We start from the raw sequence: 17,747 nt of genomic DNA on the forward strand, positions 1-17,747 counted from the left end.
AACAGGTCAAGAGGCAGTTTTGAAATGTCTTCATTTGAAACTTCATGCAATGAGGGTTGATTTTCACCCAATTGGCCATTCTGAAGTAGTGTGTAGCCATGCATCTGTGTTTGGCCATAGCTATAAACTGCTTTTTGTGGGCACATCAGGCAAAAATTGCCACTTCTGCCTGCACCCTAAGGGTGGTTGCTCCTGTTGCTCCCTGTCTGATCTCATTGGGACAAAGAGACCCTGAAGTACACAGAGACCTCCCTTTAAAAAAGGGAGTGGAACAGAGATGTAATTGGGAAGTTTTACAGCCTGGGCAGGGGTGGCAGCTGGACTAGAAGCAACTGCAATTTTGGGCTTCATAACAATAAGTAACTAGGTAATGATGAGAAGTATATAGACTTTTATACCAACACTGGAATTCTAAAAACTGAGAAGTCTGTCGCTCAGGAATGATACTGAAAGACAGGATTTAAAACTGGAAATATTAGTCACCTATGTTGATTCTTCCCTAGCATATCCTGTTCATACATGTGAACAATCCTATTGTTATTATAGTCCCTGTTAAATTTGCCAGGAGCAGAAGTAAGGCTTCCAATTAGGACCATGTGTGGGGTGCAACAAAAAATGTTGTATGTTGGGATTTTAAGAATTATTTTGCAGTTGTGGAAAAAACCTTGCTCAAGGAAAGATAACTCACACTGCAAAGGCCTCTGGTACCTTGCAAAAGAGCTGGCCAGGTAAACAGAAGCAGCCCCCTTTTCATATACCCTCAGCAATGAGGAGGTGCACCAGTCAAGTGCCATGCTCTTCTATCCTGTGAACAAGCAACAACCAATCTTTCTTGAATATATTTACATTTGCAATATCAAGCACTCAAACATTAAGACATGCCAACATCAACTGTCTGTACAACTTTAATTTGGTGTATTGCATTCTGGTGCATCTTTAATTACAAGATTACAAAATAGTCTTTTTTTTTCCACAGGAACTTTCTATCTCAGAGCAGTTTCTGACCCTGGTTGCTACATTTTCACAATTACTGGCTTGTGGACTGAAGTTAGTTATCAGCACAAGTAAGGTGCAGAATCCTCACACATTGCCCAGGAGGATGTGCTCTGCTTTGAGAGGTAACGTCTGTCTTGCCTCTTCTCCTAAGGAAAAAAGTTTTTCAGATGGTGGGAGTTTTAGGACCAAAATGCCAATAGTGGAAATGAACCAAAATACAAAAATACAAACAATTGAATTAGTTGGTCTAATTTAGTTGATCTAATAAAAGATATCACATTTACTCAAGGAACCTTGTCTGCCTATGTCCTTAGACCAATACGGCTACAGCCAACACCCCCAAAAACTGGATTATTAACTCATTAGGTATTAATTCAAACTCATTAACATATGGACAAGTTCTACACGGCAAATTTGGTGAGAACTGTGTGATGAGTACAGCATAGTACGTAAATCACAAAAAATGAATCAAAATAGATTCAAAACATGTTTCAGAAAACATTCATTTTGGAAAATATATTTTTCTTTGATATACATCATGGAAGTCATCCATTAATTCTCTTATTTGCACTTCTGTAACTCTTCTGAAGCTAATATATATGATTCATATATATGAGACAAATTTGGCACTTAGCATAAATGGCTGAACAAATTAAACAAACTTAAACAAACTATCAGCAAATCTGCTCAGCAAAATCTCAAAGCTCTTTTGACATCATGCATCTAGGATGATTCACCCCAGGTGAGGTTCTGGAACATATATTACAAGCAAATTCAAGTCAGTATCTTCTCCAATGGCCCTGTCAGGACAACAATTCTAGTCAGGATATACAATTATGATTTCCTTCATTTAAGATACAGTACATTTGGCAGATGAACCTATATGTGGGTGAGTAATGGCATCTTGTCATTTAGAAACTATGGTTAGAAGACAACCTCAGTACTATTACCTTTGGGTAGGTTATGTATGAGTTCTTATTTTTTAGGGTGAGAATAATTAGTCATTTTCTATCAATATGTCCATTTCACAGGGCACCAGGAATAGTACTTCAATGAAAGAAAACCCAGGGTGTCAAATAAGGCTATGAAATAATTGGATGTCTGAAAGTGGTTTGATTTTCAGAATGGGGATGGAACAGTGACCTTTTGATGGTGGTTCTGAATGTAGTGGAAGGAAAGAACTAGGAGGTTGGTTCTAAAATATTTTATATTATACAGGGATCTAAATTCTTGAAACTTTCTTCTCATCCCATGTGAGTTCTTCTTCTCTTCACCTGGATCCAGATGCCATTATTTGGCCGAAGAATCAGATCTCCTGCCAGGACAAGCTCTTCACGCTTTTGATTTGTTTCCAACCAAAAGTGGCGTAGGAGGATGGCTAGAACAGCTTTCTCTTCCATCAGTGCAAAGCGCTGGCCTAAAGGGTAAATTGGAAAAAAAAAATAGTTGGAGTGCAAAACAACCCCCACAAATGTCCAAAGCTCTCTCAGGGAATACAGTTTGGGGAATGACTATTTATCAGCTATCCAATTAAAAACTATTGTAGATCAAAATCAGGGTTTTTGAGATACTATTGGGAGTAGCTTTTCCAAGGACCCTATGGCTTCAAAGCAAAAAGAGATTAAAGGGGACCCTGTAGGCTGAAGGGAACACCATGACATAAAATGTGGCCTGTTGTGTCTCTGATTGGCCTAAGCAAAGAATGGTCGAAGCAAGATGCAAAAGAGTAGGACAGGAGATGGGCTCAGCACCCAGAGCTTTGCTATTTTGTGCACACCCACAGATGCATGGATGTGCACAAACAGTAGAAGAATAGATAGTACATTGTTATGCACCTTTAATACTATGCAGTAAGTTTGCTGGAAGACAACAAATGGGGCAGATAATAAAGGACTTCACAGAAAAATGGGGGAAAGACAACAGGCAGAAATAAACTAAGCAAATGGCAACACACCCCATACAACTGGCCAAAGATTTAACCTAAAGAAGGAGAGGATGGAGAAAGTAGTGCTGAAATTCCATCATCCCTCAATCCCTTCACATTACACCAATTAGGCAGTGGCCTGGGAAGTCTACAAAGCATAAATAGGGAACTCTATAGACCGGTAGGGTCTGTTGTGTAGAGGCTGTTAATATTTGCTTAGTTTTCAAACTGTGGTCTACAGACCTCTGAGGGTTCACAGAGTATGTCTAAGGGGCCCATGAAAGATGACTATGATCAATCAAAACTACATGAATACCCACACTTACAATTCAAAAGGGTCCGCACCTCCATTCGAAATTTCCAAAGGGGTCCACACCTCCATTAAAAAATGTTTAGGGGTCCACAAATGAAAAATGGTTGAAAGCCACTGCTATAGACTTTGATAATAAATTTCCCTAGCTGTAAGAAATTAGATCCCTCCTTCAACAGATGAAAATGGGATCAAAATAAAAGACAAATCTTTGATGGGTTTTAATATTTCAGTATCACTTAATAGTTTTCACTCCAGTGATCTTCTACAGCAACAGCAGAAATTCAATGTATGTTGCTGAGAGCACTGCCAGCAGTCAGGCCTTTGTCACTGAGGTGCACTGAGGTAACTCAGTATCTGTCCAGTTTCAGCCTTGAACTCCTCAGACAGGGGTGGGCAAAATGGTGGATCTGGCTGGCAGCTGGACTCTATTTCCCAGCAGCCCATGCCCACATGGCTGGGTCCGCTCTCCATGGAGACCCCAGCTGCACCTGTGCTGTGATAGCACAAGGCTCAGGTTACCATGGAGACCATCTCCAGCCCTGCTGGCTGTCCCGACCAAATTTTAAGTGTATGCTGGTAACACAAGAGTTAAGTTTGATCATGCGCAGACAAGCAGACGAGGCCTGTGGAAAATTCCACAGCATGCCCAGCATGTGCCCCCGGTGTGACCTCAGGGCTTGTCAATCAAATCTGACCTAGTTTCTAACAACGCGCATGCTCAGATCTGCCAACTGTCTGGCTTGTCAGTGTGTAGCGGGTACTAGGGTGCCTGCTACTGACATTAGGAAAAAGGGCTGCTGAAGTTCCCTGAGACAGCACAGGTATTGGTTGCCTGAGCAGCCAGGCTGGTCACATGACCAGAAGGGGGCAGGGCCAGGCCTTTACAAACAGCCCAGGCCAAAGCCTAGCAGCAGTTCCCTTCTGGCAGCTTAAGAGGCAGGAGCTCTGCTACAGAGCAGAGCAAGGCAGAGCTGCCTGAACATTTGAGCGCCTATGTGTTGAGACAAGATGGAGAGGCCTCTGCTACGAAGGCTTGAAGGAGAGCCAGGGTGGCGCAGAATGTTATGGCCGGTAGGCTTATTTTGAATTAGAGCCATTTGGCTGATAGCTTTGAGTTGCTGTTGGGCTGTTTGTATAAGACTGGAGGACCGGGAGAGGCTGTAGGGGACGGAGGAGGCCTCACTAGGAGCTCCCCCAGTGGAGTGGGGGGTCCTGGGTGCCCTGGGAGGGCACAGCGATTTGGTGCCAGAGCTGGCACTGCAGGTGAGCGCCGGAGAGAGGTGTGATGTTGTGGAGTGTCATGACCCCGGCCCTGTCGGGGGGCAGTATTCTGCCCAGTGGGGCGTAGGCCCCAGAGAGGGCGAGGGGCATGAGAACCTCAGCGTAGGCCCCAGAGAGGGCAGGCACACAGGAATAGGAAGCCCTGGTAGGGCAGATTAGAATAGGAGGCTCCAGGGTGAGCGATTGGTACCCTACCGGCACAAAGTCCTGGAGAGGGGCAGGCGTGCGAGAACAAGCCTGGAGAGGGGCGGACGTGCGGATAGGGGCCCAACGGAGATAAGGCGCGTACAGAATAGAAGCCGGAGAGGGCTGAGAGCGCGCGCAGTTAGAAGCCAGAGAGGGTGCGTATACAGTAAGGGTGTGAAGGGCGCGTATACTGGAGAGGCCCCGGGACAGGGGCGCTTATATTGGAAAGACCCCAGAGAGGGCGTTTACAGGAGAGAAGCCCGGAAAGGGCGAGAGTGTGAACAGAAGCCCGGGGGGGCGAGTATATTGGGCGCACATACTGAGGGACCCCAGAGAGAGGGGGTGCGTGTATTGGGAGACCCCAGGAAGGGGCGAGCATACAGACACAAGAACATCCGTACACCAGCGAGGCTTGGGGCGTGCTAAAGGGGAAGTCGGAGGCACACATGGCCCGTAGGGTTGGGGTGCACCAGATCACTGTACAGAGTAGGGGCTAGGACAGACTTGGCACCGTGTCCAAGCGAATGATAAGACAGCCTCCCATAGTAATATTCCAGCAAGACGTGGCAGGCGAGAGAGAGGGTGCATTTGAGACCCAACTTGGCATGGTAGGGGCGCCAGGGGAGATCACAGCCGCTCCTGGGCCCCGCCCCGTGACACAGTCAAACTCTTATTACTGTGAACATGCTCAACTCTGAAAAGCATGATGTAATTAGACTAGAAAGTTCCATGAAGGAGACAACCTGATTGGCTACCTGGTTGTCATAAAAGACTTGTGAGCTCCCCGCCCAGGGGGGAGAGACCGGAGAGACAGGTGAGAGACTCGACCTGAGAACAGAGACCACGTTGGCAGAGACTGTCTCGCAGGGAGAGATCGACCCGGTCCTGAGAGCAGAGGCTGTTCTGACAGGGACTGCTCCTCAGGAGGGCTTTAGGCCCAATGGTCTCCTCACGATTGCGGTTTTGAGATCGATTCCTCTTCATCTTCGATCTCATTATTCCGTATTGATCTTCTGGCTGCTACTGAACTGATTTCTCTCATTGACCATGAGCCTGTTTGACCCAACCCCACATCAACCACCGACCGTGACATCGTTACCTCGCTACGGCACCGACCCCAGCATCGCTCCACATCAACCTCGGCATTTCATCGACCATTCGTTTCGTCCACGTTAGACTCTTGTTACAGTTTCTTTGTTCGTTCTCCCATTCATGAGCTGTTGATCAGCCCTGGGACTATCGAGTTGGGCAGCCGCACCTAGCTTCGGCTAGAAAGCAAGGGCTCAGCTTGAGAACCCCATGGGCCAACAGACCCCTTTGTCATTTGTTATCTAACTGTAACCGAAACAAGCTTCTCTGCCTACACTCCAGAAGCGTAAGTAAATAAAATCCATCTGTTTTGAAACCGCCCGAGTCCACGTACCGCTCAGACTCCTTGTATCCATGCCGAAACCCTCGGCCCACCGTGACCTTGGGGCCGTTGTTCCCCGACACTGGCAAGGCATGTGGCAGGGCAGGGGGCTGCTCTGGAGCTGCTGGGATCTTGCGGCAGAGGCAACTTGGTCCGAAGCCAGGGCAGAGCCATGATCTGCAGCCTTCATGCTCCAGGCAGATGTACACAGACAGAAGATCGCGGCTCTGCCTCGGCTCCTTGCAGTGATGACAATTTGCTCCAGAGCTGGGGCAGAGCTGCAATCCGCTGCTTGCACACACCTCCCCAGAGCATGCAGGCTGCAGATCGTGGCTCTGCCCTGGCCCCGGACCAAGCTACCCCTGCCACAAGATCCCCGTGGATCTGGAGCAGCCCCCTGCATGTCCTACCAGTAGGGCTGCAACTGGTCTCCATGGCAACCCCAGTCTGGAGCTATCACAGTGTAGGTGTGGCTGGGGTCACCATGGAGACTGGACCCAGCTGCACAGGTAGGGGCTGCTAGGAAATGGAGTCCACTGCTGGCCCATGGGCCAGACTTTGCCTGTGCCGCCTTCTTAGGGAACAAGCCCTTCAGATAGTGGAATATTTGAGCACACGAATGGAAAATTAAGTTAAACCAAAGCAACCTACAGTTACCTTTTATCTCAGTTCCTCAAGCCATTCAGAGCTTTTTATGTACCAGAACACAGATCATAGATGCATGGAGAGACAGGAATTTCAGTGTTATACAAACTGCATAATGCACACTGTACTCTGCAGTATTCTGGAGCATCCACCAATATTAGGTGCTTCAGAGACATGAGTTAGGAGAGTCCCTGCCTGGAAAAGTTGGCCATTGCTAGGAATTCTGTGAACACCAAAGCAGCCACTGCAGAAAATATGAGAGATGAGGCAGGAAATTTTGCCCTCCACATAAAAGCAGTTGACATCATTACATAGACAGCAGATATGTCAAAAGAAGAAAGAGAGAGAGATTGCTTCATGGGGCTCCTAATTAGCAGTTCTGCTGACTTAGAGGGTTTGGAGTCTGTAGAGACACTTCCAGCACTGCTGAATCAGAAGGGAACCTACCATGTGACACAGAGCTACAGATTCAGTAAGTACCAATAATGAGGAAAAAGCATGAGGCACTCAGGACTCTGTGAAAACCCAGGGGAAGAAAGAAAATAAGAATATAGGATAGACTCATTTGCACTGGTGTGTAAGCCTTTACCAGTGTAAACAAGGAGGGGACAGACATCATAAATGCCTACACTGATATAAGTGCCTCATATCCACAGTAAAGTTATGCAGGAAAATTAGGTAGTAAGAATGCCTTTGTTTAAGATACTCTGGTATAGGTGTTGCACGTCCACTTTCATCCGGGGGCAGGTATTTGGTACTGGCAGTCAGGGTATTACTTGCCATCCAGCCTCTGGATTATGAGGTCCTGTAATAGCATCTTTGGGAAACAGCTAATCCCAGGAAGCTGCTCAACCTGTGCACTCAGAATACTAGCGTGCTTTTCACAGTTGGATACAACTGATGTGCATTAACTACTGTAAATGTGCTGTCACCGAGGTCACTGATGCCAACAGACAAGTGTGTGGGATTTCAATGGGAACTGCTGTACACCTGAGAACTATGGTGTTCATTATAATCCAGAAGCTCTGCTTGATTGCAGCAAGGGCAACTCCAGAAAAGCAACCACAGGAGTAAAACAATCATCTACAATGAACTTTGGTTTTTATCATTGGCTACGCACCAATGCAGTTTCTTGGTCCAGCAGAGAAGGGTACATATGCATATGGATGCCTTCCACTAGAATTCTCAAGGAAGAAACGCTCAGGTCTGAATTCTTCTGGGTCTGGGAAAACATTTGGATCTCTGTGCAGTGCATAGGGAAAAATAATTGCATTTGTTCCTTTTGGTATCTTAAATCCTCCTACAAAAAAAGAACCAACAGGCCAGGGAAGTAAGTAACTGTCAGTAAACAAACACATGGAAACACACTATTTATTTATAAAATACCTTAACTGAAATACTTATATGTAAAATCATAACTACACATGTAAGGCTTAGAACTACTTACTAATAGAGCAATCTTGATTCAAGGTCCGGGCAAAGAATGGCACTGAAGGGAAGAGACGAAGGGTTTCCTTAATAACACACTCAAGATAGCGTAGCTCCTTCAAATCCTCCATTGTGGCAGGACGGTCAGAGTCACCTATGGAAGATCACAAGTGTGTCAGAACTAAAACTGGCTTAATAAGCTAGCTACATTAGTCTGCAGCCAGGCAGGAGGCAAGGCAGAGTGCCACCTTACAGAGTAACGGGACGGTTTATGCTTCCAGCTCCTGGGAACCCAGGCCAGGCAACTTTTTTATTTATTGCCCAAGATCCTAGCAACCTAGAATGCCCCACTGTCTCTGGCACCGGCACCATCACAGAGGGAGTTTCCTACTACACTGACTCTATCTGAATCCCATGTGCCACTAGAACTGCCAGCTATTTGAGGGACATCAAAGATTTCTTCAAGAAACTAGGTTCCACTGACAAGCTTCCAGCAACTACAATATAAGCTATCATGAATATTACATCTATATACACCAACATCCCTCATGAGGACAAATTACAAACCATAAAGAACAAAGATACTGCTCCTATTTCCATTGTACTCTCCATCTTTGTCCTCACACACAACTGTTTCAGATTTGGAGTCTGTCTACACCTCCAAATGGCACTCCCATGTACAGTCCCCCTGTATGCTAGTATATTTATGACAGACTTTGAAGTCCACTTCCTCCACAGTTGCCCTCTTACCACCCCCCCACCTCCCCAGGGAAACGCAGGAAATAGCTTCATCATGTAAACACAGGGATGGAATCTCTAAGACAACTTTCACCAGGAATATAACAACTTCCACCCCTCCATCAAACTAGAATTCTCCACCCAGGAAATTAATTTCGTAGGCACCACTTCTGAAAGTTTGCAGTGGCCACACATTCCAATCCACACTGTATCAGAAATCAACTGACCACTACAGCTACTTCCATACCAACAGCTTTTGCCTGCTTTGATCCCACCAACCAGGTTGTATACCTTAAGGATCCAGAGAGAGGATACCTATACTTACATTATAATCCAAGAACTATAGCCACTAAATCAAAATAGCCAGACTTGCACCCTACTTTGACTCGCTACAATACCAACCCCATAACAAATACAACAGAATACCTCAGGCTGTCAGCTACAACCCCTAGGTCACAAGTCTTGGACACATCATTAATGACCTCCAACCCTTCCTGGAGACAATGTCCTAGCTTACAGGCAGACCCTAACTTCAAATGACACATCCCCAGACTACCTAACTCCTAGTCTCACCAAGGCACCAGGCCTTGCAATGAACCCAGTTGTGTGTCCTCATCAACACGAACCACTTCATCACTAGACCAAACAACATGGATTGCAACATTCAGGGTTTATTCACCTACTCCTCTACAATGTCACGTGTCGTCACATGCTTACATTACTCCTCTGCTGTCTACACTGGACAAATGGGATGATCCCTGCATGAAAGAACGAATGGACGCTGATATGACATCAGTTACAGAAAAGCAAAAAAGCCTGTAGCAGAACACTGTAACTTTCCTGGAGAATCTATCACTGACCTCAAAGTAGCTGTTCTTAAGCAACAAAACTTTAAAAAATGACTTGAACATGACATTGCAGAAGAAATCATCCAGACTGGATTGTGGATGTAAATGTGATCTAAACCAGGGCTGTCCAACAGGCAGCCCCCAAGGAGTTAACATGAGGCCCCTGGGCTACCAGTCCATTTGACACTTCCCCCATTGTTTTCCTGCTGCTCAAGCTGCTGCCAGAAACTATGACATCCCCCTCCCTCCTCTGGCTTCTACTTCCTACCCCTGCCTCTGGGGGTGACGTAGGGCATGGTGGCCCATAAGGCTGAGGGAGTCTGTGGCCAGGGAGCGCAGAAGGAAGGCAGGGACCCTGCACACCAAAGGAGTAGCAATGTGGTACAGTAGGGGTTGCTCTTTATGGCACAATGTGGCAGGGGAGGGGATGCAACAGCATGGTGCAATGGCACTGGCAAGGTGCAGCAAGGGAATTTCCGCCACAGTGTGGCAAGGGAGGCCCATGCAGTACAGTGTGTGGCCCAAGTAGCATGTGGGCTAGGGGTGTACAGCATATGGCTGGCATACCCGTAGCCCCCACATAGTCAGAGTGGGACTGTCCTACTCTAGACAGAGACTACAGATTCATACCTCATTACCTGGGCTAGCTTTTATCCCTGTGGTTTACTTGCTTTGTTTACTACCTTTGCTTCTCTCACTGGTGTCTCCTCTCCTTTCCTCCTCCCCGTCCCTATCCTTTGTATTTCGGTTACCCTTTTCTATTTAGAATCCCTGTTCCCTACAAGCCCATTCATAGCACCTGATGAAGTAAGTTGTTCTCTATGAAAACGTATGCCTCTTTGAAGTGGTTAATCTGTAAAGGCATCTGTACACATGTGCTGGGGTAGTGGGGGGGCACTTTAATTAATGTGACTGCAGCATCACATGTATTCAGCATCCCATGCTTCAAAACTGGCAATAGGGGCACTTGAACTAAAGCTTGTTTGACAAACATTAGTTCAAGCACCCTTGCCACCATTCTGAAGTGCAGAGATGCTGAACAGATGTGCAGTGGAGGCTGCTGGAGTGACTTAATTAACACACTCCAGCAGGCTGGATTAAATCGAGTCTGCTCTGACGTGTGCTAATTAGCATATGTCAAAGCAGATGTTTGGCACATGTATAGGTCCCCTAACGTACCACTCTGTCCTGCCTTATGCCTGATTAGACTGAACATACTCACCTCCTTAAAATACCAACAACTTAATGAGCATTCAGTTGTGCTTATGGGTTTCAATCATTCCCCTATAGGCAGACTCCTGTTTCACTTTACATGCCAAAATGGCAGTTACCCAGCTGACTAAGTGCCATTGACCTAAGCATAAGCCTTGAATTTGTGGCCTGGCAAGAAAGCTGGATACTTTCCCAGAAAACTGGAGACTCAGGATCTGAACTCCTATTATACACAGAGACTTTGAACTTGAATCCCTCTGACTTATCAGCATAGCGGTTTGACCACCAGGCCACAAGATAGACACTATACAAACCTTCCCCACACCAGCTGTTCTTTAGAGATTGGCTCAGGGCAGCCAAGAGCTGGCAGCCATGAGGCCAGGAGCACAAAGTAATTAAAGGTATATGGCTCAGTAAGTTACAGGATACTGTAGAATAAAAAAGCAAGACCTGGTTCCAGTCTAGCCTTCTGCTCCCAATGGGGCAGAAATTTATCCACCGTTCTTATCCATTTCCTTTAATATTAATAAATATCCAAATAATATAGAAATGGAAGGTATAGGCCTCAGCTTCAAGACTCACTAGTCATAGGGATTTTCCAGACAAAGTGTTGTGACTTACACTTGCTAACATATGGAGCCATGGCCAGCCAGCACCCAGATTCTTGCATATGCTCAGCAGTCACACAGTGCTTTTACATCCACACAGTATGTTGAGTAGGATCAAAAACTGCACCAAGTGCCAAAAAAGCAGCTGGGTGACTGCCATTTGGACATATAAATTGAAACAGAGTCTATCCTAAATGTCTCTCTCTGTGATGTTACTGAATTGTTATTCTAGTACTTTATTTGCTTACATACCAGAGCCCTCCAAAACTGGGGTGGAAGCCGTAAGGAAAGCTAATTTAGGTATTTATGCACTAGCATCTAAGCAACCTATTTCAACTGCCTTGGCTGTCTCTGTATTTAAAGAATACCGGCTGCTCATGCAGTGGTGGGGTAAGTGTTTATTTTCCTTTATACATCTATACACACAAAGAAACATGTACATTACATTACAACCTGAACCAAATCCAATTCACAGGAGGTTGGAAAGCTTACCAAACACTTCATCCAGTTCCCTGTGCACTTTCTTCTGGACTTCAGGATAACTTGCAAGTAAGTATATGGACCAGTTCAGACCAGCAGCTGTTGTATCATGCCCCTACAAATGCAGATTTGCCCAGATAATCAATCGGAATTCTCATTGCACATATGCACTGAAATATTTATACCTACAACTCTTAAAGGAAACAAGCCTAGTTACAAAAATTAAGAACCAAAACTATAATAATACATACTGTTTATACTACATGGTGACTGAAGAATGAATAAAGAAAAATGTTGTGAAATAAATGGAACCATTTACCAAGCAAAAACCCCTTTCCCTGTTCCTAAATCATTCTATGTTAGGTGTGTTAGGGGTCTGCCTCTGCAGTTATGATTTGTTACTCTAGGAATCCATTTTTTTCCTGAAAAACAAGACTCTGTACTATAACTTATATGGTTTCAAGGCCCTCTTAATTTTCTCCTAGTCATGTAGAGCTATAGGAAGTTAAAAGTAAAAAGCTTATCTTCTTATATAAAAAAGCTCAACTTCATAGACATAATATCTCAAGTTCTAAAAGACCCCAGTTCATCCAAGTACCTCAAACATGAAAGTGTCCACTTCCTCTCGAATATCCAGGTAGCTCAGTTTGTTCCCTTCCTCATCAGTTGCATTCAGAAGCATGTCAAGGAAAGCTCTTCTCTTTTTTGATTCACTTGATTTGCAGCTGTCTATGAAGTCACCTTTACTTCCTTGGTGGTTCTTCATCTCATTGGCTTTTTCTACAATAACCTTAAGTAATAAATAATAAATATATATTTCATGGTTTAGATTCTGCCAACACAAGTGAAAAATATCCCTGCATCCCTGGCTCCAAATGATATATTACTCACTCATGGGAACACATATACTCTCATCGCTTAATACAGAGGTGGGCAATAATTTTGGCCGAAGGGCCATTTAATGAGTTCTGTTGAGCTGTTAAGGGCCACAAGTGTAGCCCAGCTCCTTGACAGGTGCCCTGCCTCCTGGTCACCATCTTTGGACTGGAAGTCCTGCCCCCAATCCTTGACCTTTGCCACCAAAAGTCCTTCCCCTTGCCCCCAGAATTACTCCTTTTGGGAGGGGATGGGGAGGGGATTGCCATCTTGGAACCAGAAAAAAAGCAAATCATATGGTAAAAGTCAAACAACTACTATAAGATATTTTAATTTTATTTCAAAGACTATTTTTGTCCTGATTTACATGTTTTTGTATAATGTATATCAAAGCGATTGCATAATAGCTCAAAATAAAGTTTTAGTTTTATATAATGTGTGTAGGGGGAGTTTGTGGGGTGTGATTGGGGGGGTGTCTGTATGGATGGCTGTGGGGTTTATGAGGGGTTGTAGGGGTAGGAATGTGTGTATGTGTGGGGTTTGTGGAGCAGTGTGGCTGTGTATGGGGAGAAGGGTGTAGAGGGATGTGGCTGTGTGTGTGGGGGGGATGATATGGTTTTGGGTGTGTGGGGTGGTGTGAGGGAGGGTGTGGGTGGGGCCCTGAGCCCGAACCCCAACTCTACTGTGCAAATGACTCCATTTGCAGCCCAGCAGGCTTCAAACCAGGGAGCATCCCATTGACTGGTCTCCCTGGAGAAAACTGAAGCAAAAGTTTTGGATAGGCATGATCCCACTCACACATGCCTGGCTCCTGGCTCAGGAGCTGCACATGCAAGCAAGATCCCACCAATCCAGTATCTTTGCTTCAGCTTTCACTAGTGGCTAGGACACAGAGACAACCTCTGAAATCTGGGACTGTCCCAGCCAATCCAGGAAATACGTTTTTCCCACCCTGACTAAACCACCCCAGTCAAGTGTCTGACTAAGTCTTAAAAGTGTCCAAAGATGGAGATTCCACAACCTCTCTGGGTAGACTGTTCCCTTGCTTAACCACCCTCATAGTGGGAAAGTTCTTCCTAATATCAAACAAAATTTCCCTTGCTGGAAGTATGACCACTACTCCCATCCCCTGCAGCAACATAGATAGTCTATGCTAATAGGTATTATAACCACGCTTCAGATATTTGAAGACTTATCAAAATCCCCTCCACCCCATAATCTTCTTTTCTTTTCCCCAGACAAAATAACCCTAGGTCTTTCAGCCTATTCTTATAAATCATATTTACCGGGTCTGTAATCCTTTTTTCCACTCTCTGCTTGATTCTATCTTGTAAACATCTTTCTTCAAATGAGGGGCCCAAAGCTAGACACAATACTCCAGGTAAGACATCACCAGTGTGCAGTAGAGCTGGAGAATACCTTTATTTGATTTGCGAGTGGCACTGGAGAATACCTTCCCTTAATTTGCAAATGGTGCTCCTATTAATTCAGCTCAGTATGCTATTAGTTTTTTTTGTACAGTAAGAGCACACAGTAAGCTCAGATTCAACTTATTACCCACCATGAAACCCAGGTCCCCTTCTACAGAACTGCATCTTAGTTAGTCCTTCTCCAGCTTGCATTCCAACATGCAATTGCTCCATCACAAGTGCAAGGCTATGCACTTGTCCTTGGTGAATTTCATCTGATTGATTTTGGACCATTTCTCCAGTTCACCAAGATCATTCTGAATCTTAGTCCTACCCTCCAGTGTCTGTAACTGCACGGAACTTGGTGGCATTGGCAGATTTACTAAGTGTACATTTAATCCCATCCTTCAAATCATTAATGAAGATATGAAACAATATTGTGCCCAAGACAGACCTCTGGGAAGACTCACTTGATAACTCTTCCCAAACAGACATTGATACATCATCAAACATGATAATCCAACCAGTTACGTACCCACCCTTACAGTATTTTTGTCTAGTATGAAATTCCTTATAGTAGTGAAGATAAATAAAAGTTTCACAAGGAAGGTGGATAATCTTAAAGATATTAAGATGAGGACCTGTGCACATTTTTAGCACCAAACAAATACATTCTATTACTTACAGGTTCATGCTGCTATTGAATAATACCCAAGTTACAAGTGATTTTAAAACTGAAGTGTTTCTTCTGTTCAACACCTTCCTTTTGGTCTCAATATCATACACACCGTTGTATTTTCAATTTTCAGACCTCTCCCCCAGACAAGGTAATACTGTTCCTAAAGATGAAACACTGCCACCACTTTTCAAGTTAAAGTATCAGTACAGACAACAGTTTGCTTTGTGAACTAGAAAACACTGGGAAACAAGGAATAACAAATTACCTTGTCTGTAAAACTGTGAAGGATCTTGAGAGCTCTGTCACTCTGCTTTCCTTCTTGGAGCAAAGCATATAAAAAATCAGGCCAAAACCAAGGAGTCTTCTGTCTCTGGTGAATCAAGTCAGTCATACTAAGGCACCAAAAATACATCATTATATTCAATTCTAAATGTACACCAAAAAATCTTCTGAAGAGCCTAGAAGTGTCTAAGAGTCCTGATACTGAATGAGGGAAAAACCCACTTGACAAGGCAGACACTATTTTAATACAATGACTCTTTTATTTTTTTAGTTTATCGTAACACTCAGTTTTTGTGTCTTATTACATGCTGACTTCAAGTGAAATCTGTTCCCTTATGCAAGAAGCCTAGCAATATAAAACAAATCTAGAACCAGTATGTTTTCTGGGCTATACTGCTGCTAACCTGAATTAACGCTATGGATGTCTTTGGTTTTAATGTGGATTTACACTAATATGTCAGAACAGAACCTTGGACTATTTTTATAAGTATTTATCTTATAATTTAAATATTGCATCTGTTTTCAATGCCACCACAATTCTAATGTATAAGCAATGCCGTCTGATAAACAAATTAAGGGGAAAAAAATTCTGACATAATTTTGTAAAGATCATACACTTCTAATGTAAGAAAATGTGTTCTGGAACAGATATATTATTAATTAAATCATCTAATTCATCCTTATTCCAGTGCATTATTTAATATGTTCTGTGTATCTCTATAAAGCTCTCAAAAGCAATAAAATTAGCTCTATTGTCTGGAATAACCAAGTCAGCCTTTCAATCCCAAGAGTGGAACTGGGTCTTAAATTTGTAACACTTTCTAATACTTTTTGCCATCTAAGATTAAGTCTGAAAACAATGTTGCAAAGGTTGCTCCAGTATTATCTGATGAAGGCCCCTAAGATCTGATTCTCATTTACAATACAGTACAGCCCCTTTACATTGTTCAGGTAGAAGACAGAGACCTTGAAGATAAACTAATTACAAAAACGTCTTCTTCAAGACCCCTTCAGGTTTTGCTGGTAGCATAAAAGGAGCCCAACAAAAATGAGAATCAAGCCCTTCAACTCTACACTGGGCCTCATTTCATGATGATGTGCATGAAGCATACAGCTCTCCTGAAGCCAAAGAATTAGCTTCATTGTTGTGCAACAGCTTGTTGAGTTTTCTATACTAGTACACTAAGGGCATGTCTACAAGTGAATTACCTGTACGATTTAGGCACATGTCTACATGTGCATGCCTTAAGGCACCTTAACGCAGCTCACTGGGTGAATGCATTGCAGCCTGCCCTGGACAGCATCCTGGACGGCTGCCCACACACACAGAGCCATGCTGTAGCCTGTGGGTGGGCACCGTGGTGGGAAAGTGGCTGAGGGCAGCATGAACAATGAACGCAGTCCTCGCCAAAGAACGCAAAGAAAGGTGTGGGGTGCACTCAGGGGCCACCAAGAAGAAGAGGCAGCAGGTGCTGTTCTCCAAGGTGCAGATGCTGGAGCAGTGGTTCCAACAGCAGTGGCACCTGTCAGTGTGCTGACAGACTTGGGAATAAGTCGGCAGAGGGGGCAGGAGGTGCAAGGGCTCCTGTCAAAGCACAAGGGAAAGCCCCCCCACCCCTTGCCACTACTGTCTGCAGGGATAGGGGGCAGTGCACCACGGACAGGGCCTTTGCTAGTGCTCCCCCTCACCTCTCCCTCAGAGCTGGTTTGCCAGCTATGCAATGCAGCCCTGCAGGGGTGGGACACCTTGCTGCCCACCCAGGATTCAGGACCCTTATAAGCCTGTGCTGGGGTTCCCATCCCAGACAGCACGTGGGCTGGGACTATAACTGCCCCCAGTACCTGGCACAGCTTTCCCTGCTCCACCCATCTCTGTGCCAGATACTGCCCATGGGAGAGGTGGAACGAGCTCCTGGGGGCTCTGCTCAGCTCAGCCCGGGCAGGGGCTCAGCTCTCTCTTTGGCCTGCCTGATCCAAGGCTGAGCCCCTACCCCACTGTGCCCAGCCTGCACACACGATCCCCAATCTGAAGCCAGGGAGGGCACAGCCCCTTGGTATAGTGTGTATTATTTCTGAAATGTTGCAAACTCTCCTAAAGCTTCTCTCTACTGACTCTTCCAGTCCAAAAGCTGCATATGGGGAAGAGGCACCAGTCACCACTGGGGATGTGCCTTCAGGGATGCCACCACCATCAACCAGTGCCCTCTGAATGCACTGCCTCTGCCAGAAGTGGACACCAGGCCACACCCTCCTGCTAGACTGGCTGGTCCCCACAACAGAGGAGCAGCTGGTGGTCTCATGGGCCTGGTTCACCCAGGATGTTGCACACGAGTGGTATAGGGACCAGGAGGGCCATATGTTCCAGGACAGGCTCCTGGTCCTCGAGGAGAAGCACACTGCTCTCTTTAAGAAGATGCTGGAGGCACAGGGG

The 17,747-nt window shown here is 45.1% G+C and overlaps 1 protein-coding gene across 1 annotated transcript in view; it reads right to left on the minus strand.

Moving 5' to 3' along the window:
• Nucleotides 1-1,482: 1,482 nt before the first annotated feature.
• The window catches only part of LOC109321858 (cytochrome P450 4V2-like), a 34,165-nt gene continuing 17,900 nt past the window's right edge, over nt 1,483-17,747 (minus strand). Inside the window, exons 7-12 of the mRNA XM_019552621.1 lie at nt 15,300-15,426; nt 12,669-12,860; nt 12,083-12,185; nt 8,204-8,338; nt 7,877-8,056; nt 1,483-2,413 (exon numbers count right to left, since the gene is read on the minus strand). Of these exons, the coding sequence (XP_019408166.1) occupies nt 2,241-2,413; nt 7,877-8,056; nt 8,204-8,338; nt 12,083-12,185; nt 12,669-12,860; nt 15,300-15,426 (910 nt within the window). The 3' untranslated portion in view covers nt 1,483-2,240. The remainder of the gene's footprint in view (nt 2,414-7,876; nt 8,057-8,203; nt 8,339-12,082; nt 12,186-12,668; nt 12,861-15,299; nt 15,427-17,747) is intronic.

This window comes from Crocodylus porosus, unplaced genomic scaffold (assembly GCF_001723895.1).
Source record: "Crocodylus porosus isolate Cpor-Errol unplaced genomic scaffold, CroPor_comp1, whole genome shotgun sequence".
NCBI lineage: Eukaryota > Metazoa > Chordata > Crocodylia > Crocodylidae > Crocodylus > Crocodylus porosus.